At 34.7% G+C, this 5773-nt stretch overlaps 1 protein-coding gene across 1 annotated transcript; it reads right to left on the bottom strand.

Moving 5' to 3' along the window:
- Window positions 1-252: 252 nt before the first annotated feature.
- Window positions 253-2532, bottom strand: LOC116351903 (serine/threonine-protein kinase D1-like). The gene is made up of 2 exons (XM_031784065.1): window positions 1722-2532; window positions 253-1652 (listed from the first exon to the last, which is right to left on the bottom strand). The coding sequence occupies exons 1-2, from the start codon at window positions 2515-2517 to the stop codon at window positions 1474-1476; spliced, it is 975 nt and encodes a 324-aa protein (XP_031639925.1). The 5' UTR covers window positions 2518-2532; the 3' UTR covers window positions 253-1473.
- Between the last annotated feature and the right edge of the window lie 3241 nt (window positions 2533-5773).

The following is a 5773-nucleotide window of genomic DNA, read 5'->3' as shown; positions in this document are numbered from 1 at the left end:
TGGTGAAATAAGAATGAAAAAATTCGCATTCCTTATCATCCAAATCACTATCTGGATTTTTTTCACTTTTTGAGTGCTCTACACATTAAGAGTACATAAGCGTCAGTCGCGTGTGACAAATGTTACACAAAAATTACAAATTTTACACAAAAGTGACACATTTTACACAAAAGTGATAAATTTTACACAAAAGTGACAAATGTTACACAACAGTGACAAATGTTACACAAAGTATCAAATTAGCAAAATAGATGAAATGGTTGGATTTTTAAGCAACGAAATGAAGGAGAGGAAAAAATATAGTAAATTAATTATAGATAATTTTTCAAGTTTTGATTGAATTTCATTGATAGCATAGCATCAGAGATGAGTACGTTACTCCTATTTCACTGACGGTTCAGTCAATTTCCATTCCCCTGGGTTTGACAGCAACAAGTACACAGGCGGAAATAGCGACAATTCATCATTGTGCGTACAGTATTCTTGAGAACGGGGGAAATGTGGCCATTTTCATTGACAGTCTTGGGGCCATCCAAGGATTCACAGTGGGAAGTGGCCTGAGACAAATCCACAACTAGTTGTTCAAAGCACATTCGAATATCAGGGGTCATGATTTGGCAGACGGAGCAGCTAAAGCAGCTTCAAACAGCATCAGCCATTGGGCCGGAGCCACTTCTGCCTGCGGAATATTCACGAGTACGGGGTGGCTATCTACATGGCTTAACAATTGAAGCTTAAGTAACTGGCAAAATCCACTAATATGTGAGCAGACAAAATATTTTGTCAGAGTTCCTTGTGGAAAAATAACGAAACAACTTATGAAATTATTAAAAGGTGAAATCTGAATTGTTATTGGTATTTTGACGATGCATGCTAGGGTTAATTATCATTTAGGAAATCATAGAGACGACCCGGACTGCAGACTATGTGGAAGAGATGTGGAATCTACTTCTCATCTCATTCTCAGGTGTCTCACGATTTCGATGGAGGGGACTTTTACCAACAACCTTGAAACGAAGTACTTGAAATTTTCAAAATTTTTAATCTCTTCAAGACGGCATGTGAAACAAACACTTGTCTGAATCTTATTTTTGGATAAACTATTTATTGGTGTGCATTAGACACACAAACAGGCGTCTTGCAATAGGTTAAAAAACCTGAGCATCGAGAAACTATGGATATTACTGAAAAGAAGACCTAAGATGCTCCCCGTTCAGATCCAATAATCCAATGCTACACAAAACACATTTTATTTCTTGAATTTTCCATTATTACTTCAAATATTCTCCAAAAATATGTTTATTGGGAGCCTGTATGATTTTGTAATAACGTGAAACTTTTGGTTTTTTTTAATGTAATAATTATTTTTTTTTTTCAGTTAAACATTTGTTTACTGTATAATTGGACATTGCGACACATTTAGATTTTGAAATTTTCGAATTATGTTAAAATTAAATTTCTTTATTATTTGTTTTAGTTCCAACGTATGTCATCAGATTCATGGGTTAAATAACGAACACCGACTTGTCCTTCAAGTGTCCTTAGGTCCTGCCAAGTTTGCCGATCTTGTAACCATGAATGCAGTAAACTTTTATCGACAGTAAATCGCTTGCGTTGCTTCACTTGCAGCAAATTATTTATCAAATCGATCGCTAAATATTAAAGAGATTTCACAATTATTAAATGTAAAATAAAATAATAAAGATGGAAAACATACGAACCCTCACTAGAAATGTCTTTCCACGGTGTTGGTGGGTACATGAATGCTGCATTTTGTATTTGATCGTTAATATCTTCGTCTTCATTAAATGGAAACGTTCCGCTTAGGCTGACATAAATAATTACACCAACACTCCACATATCCAAGGATCGATTATAACCTTTGTTTCTCAAAACTTCTGGAGCCAAATATGCGGGAGTCCCAACAACGGAACGTCTGAATGATTTCTCTCCAATAATTCGGGCAAAGCCAAAATCACATAACTTAACTTGAGGAAATTCTGAATCGGTTGATAAAAGGACATTTTCTGGTTTTAGATCACAATGCACTATATTTTTACTATGAAGATGCTTCAAAGCAACTAGTATTTGGGTTATTAGGAATTTTGTAACACGTTCATTCAGTTTTCCTCGCGAACTCGACAAAATCATTTCCAGCATATCTCCCTTAAGTTTTTCCATTACGACATAAATTTTTTCTGGTGTTTCGAACATTCGTTCCAAATTGACAACGCCACAATGTGAGATGTTTTGTAAAATTGCTACTTCATTTTTTAGTTGTGCTTCTTGTTTTGTAGGAAATCGAAGTTTATCGATCACTTTAATTGCTACTTCAAGATGAGTATTTTTATGTGATCCACCATAAACAATTCCAAATTGACCAGAACCTAGTACTTCATCAGCGTAAATTAGATATAGTTTACTAATGTCTTGAACATTTTCTTCGAATTCCGAAGACTGGCCTGAAATGTTACAAAAATATAAGTTACTATGAGAAAACTGGATATTTGTTTTCATTCGATTACAGTGAAAATGGTATTGAGTTTTGAATATGACAAGTATTCTTCGATAAAATAAAATTTCGATGAGTTTATAATTTAGGTTTTTCCCATTTTTACTTGAGATAACGACAATTCCATATGAAATCGATCATAATCTGGAAGCATGGTAAAATGTTGTGCTCTAATTTTGTATATATTGGTAGTGCAACTTAAAAATGTCGTATTTGTGTCAACTTCTTATCACAGCGAACGGCAGTTCGCGCGAGTGACGAAACCACTTTAGTGTGTTGAAAAGTCGAACTCGCTATATATACACGTAATGTCCAAATTCTAATCTGGAAGGCCTTTAGCTCCGGTTGATGTATGGTTGGAAGGCCCTTGAGCCATAGATCAAGAAAAAATATCAAAGTTCGGAAATCGGTCCACCTGTCTTCAAAATATGGTCCTTTCAAGAAAAGTTATATATAAAGTTGTATGGTCAGGTTTATAGCCATAGATGGCACTAAATGAGGTCGTCAACCCATGAACCATCGATATTCGAATTCTGGAGCTCAATACCTTTCCAACGACCCCCTAACCGTCAAAATCGATCAATCTTTTCGAAAAATTCCGCATTTTGAAAATTTCATATGATTTTCCTATAAAAGTCATTTGGTGTGTCTGTGCGCAATTAGGCGTACTTGTTTTTGATCTTTTTGAAACTTTCTGTAATTGAAGTACACAAAAAACTAAGACTTTTTTGTTCCGGCACTTTTCGGTATGGCCGCCATGTTGGCCATGGCCGGCGTCTAAAATTCACTTTTCGACTCTTTTTCCTATGGTCACCGAAGCGCCATGACTTGACATTCCTGGACATATGCATATCATTGGAAAGGTCTTGAAGTGAGCTATCGAATGAAGCCATTTGCGGTCCAAAAATTTTAATTTGGAGTGGCCAAATTGGCCAAAAACTAAAAAGTTACCGTTTGGCCGGACACATAATGGTCATTAGCTCGAAAACTAGCCTTTCTTGATCACTTGAAAATTTCACCGATTTTTAGGCCCAAGTCTAAGCTATAAAATGCCGCATAGCTCATATCTCAGAAAATTCTTTTTTTCGAGATATGGCCTTTGATAGTGCGAATATAACCAAAAATGACAAAAAATGTTACTTTTAACATTTGAAGTATTTTATGGGCAACAATGTACTCCAATGACTCTGTAAATATGCTTTGTGACTAGCCAAACAAAATTGAACAAAATGTCGACCGTTTTGGATGGATATTCCACCAAAAATCGTCCAAATGTACCAAAATTCGAATTTTCACAAAAATGTCTAGATGTATGAAATATGAAATTTTAACAACAAATAACTACATGTTTGATAGTCTCCTGATAAAATACAGAATCTTATGTCCCCTCCCGCCAGAAGGTGAACTATCGTCGGGAGAGGTGCATGCGCTTAGTCACAAATGAAATTAAAAGAAATCTGCAAATATGTTCTGTAAATTCGGAACGTTGCTTCATTGCGTCAGTATGAACTCAAAGTAAAAAGAAAGGAATTTCTGCAACGTTTCGAATATACAAATGTATATTAAGTTTATGTTATATTCACAGTACACAGAAAATATATCTACCAACTATTTTCGTCACAAAATTGATATCAGAAATTTTGTGTTTCAAATTTTGGTTTCGTCACTCGTTCTTCACCTTTTTTATTTGATAAATCATACGCGCCATTTTTTTGACAGTGTCAACAAGTGTATCTTAAAGAGCGTCAAAAAAACTATTAAATTTCATCTGTCGAAGTGAATACAAGTTTATGCACACAAGTTTTTTATTGCGTTCAAAATGTCGAATTTCGTTCCAACAAAAGATCATTTGCGAGAAGTTTTAATTTCCTTCTTCCATTTAAAGAAAAATGCAACTGAAGCACATCGTTTACTCACTGAAGCCTATCCTGACTATGATGTAGACGTTAGAATGTGTCAGCGTTGGTTTGCGCGCTTCAAAAGTGGTGATTTCGACACAGAAGAGAAAGAACGTCCTGGGCAGCCAAAAAAGTTTGAAGATGAAGAATTGGAGGTATTACTCGATCAAGATTCGTTTCAAACTCAAGAAGAACTTGCAAAATTATTAGGAAATCAGAACGTTTAAAAGCATTAGGATTCATTCAAAAGCAAGAAAATTGGGTACCACATGAATTGAAACCAAGAGACGTTGAAAAACGATTTTGCATGTCCGAAATGCTGCTTGAGCGCCACAAAAAGAAGTCGTTTTTGCATCGAATTGTTACTGGTGATGAAAAATGGATTCATTACGAAAATTCGAAGCGTAAGAAATCGTATGGGAAGCGAGCATTTTTTTCCAAAAAATCAACTTTTGAAATTTCCGAGGCCATTCAGCAGAGTAAATGAATTCAAATTTGGAAGAAACTTTACAGGCGTAATCTATGGACCAAATAGAACAACTTATGGGGGTAAGACTATTGAAATTCGATAAAGTACTATTTCAAGATAACTCTAATGACACATTGCCTTGATTTTTCGTGTAATTTATCGAAAAAAGGTAAAAAAAGTCTAAATTTTTAAGTTATTTACCGTTAATTTGTACTCAAAAGTGCTCAAAATTGTGCGTGAAGTGGCCTTATTGTAAATAGATGACATTTTAAAAGTTTTAATTTGATTTCATATCAGTTTTCGTACTTATTTTTTCACATTTTTATGATTTTTTTCCATAAAATTCAAATACACCGGGGGGTCCGAGGAGTGACATCTGGAAAAAGTCCCGGAACAAAAGCTGTTTATCTTAATGTCCTCTATCAGAAAATACATAGCCATCTTGAGTACTCAAATAAAAACAAATTTGCTCACCCCTAGTGTATAGTATAGTCAGTCAGATTGACTTTAATCATAGAAAGTTTCGAAAAAATAATTTTCGCAAAATAGCGGACAGACAGACACAATATGACATTTTTAAAATGCTAGTGACGGGTTTTCGAGCTTCAATTTTTTTCTTAATCTTCGGCCCAAGCACCAAGGGTTTTCCAGCCATAGATCAGTCGGGGCCAAAGTCCTTCTATTTTGGGATATCAAAAAATTGTTTAAAAAATGAGTCGTTGCTTGATTCTGACTGGAATAAGGAATTCGATTAAATTCATTAGAATTAAAACTAAACAATTTCTATACAATTGTAAAGTCAACAATCGAAACTCATATCCACTTAAAAACAAAAATCATTAGGAAACAACCGATATGGTTTAATAGGCCACTAATCGAGTTGAAAAACAAAGT

Source organism: Contarinia nasturtii, unplaced genomic scaffold, assembly GCF_009176525.2.
Source record: "Contarinia nasturtii isolate CC-2019 unplaced genomic scaffold, AAFC_CNas_1.1 Cnas_scaffold_6560, whole genome shotgun sequence".
NCBI classification, from domain to species: Eukaryota; Metazoa; Arthropoda; class Insecta; order Diptera; family Cecidomyiidae; genus Contarinia; species Contarinia nasturtii.
The sequence above is the reverse complement of the archived record's forward strand: the minus strand, read 5'-3'. Positions and strand labels throughout refer to the sequence as shown.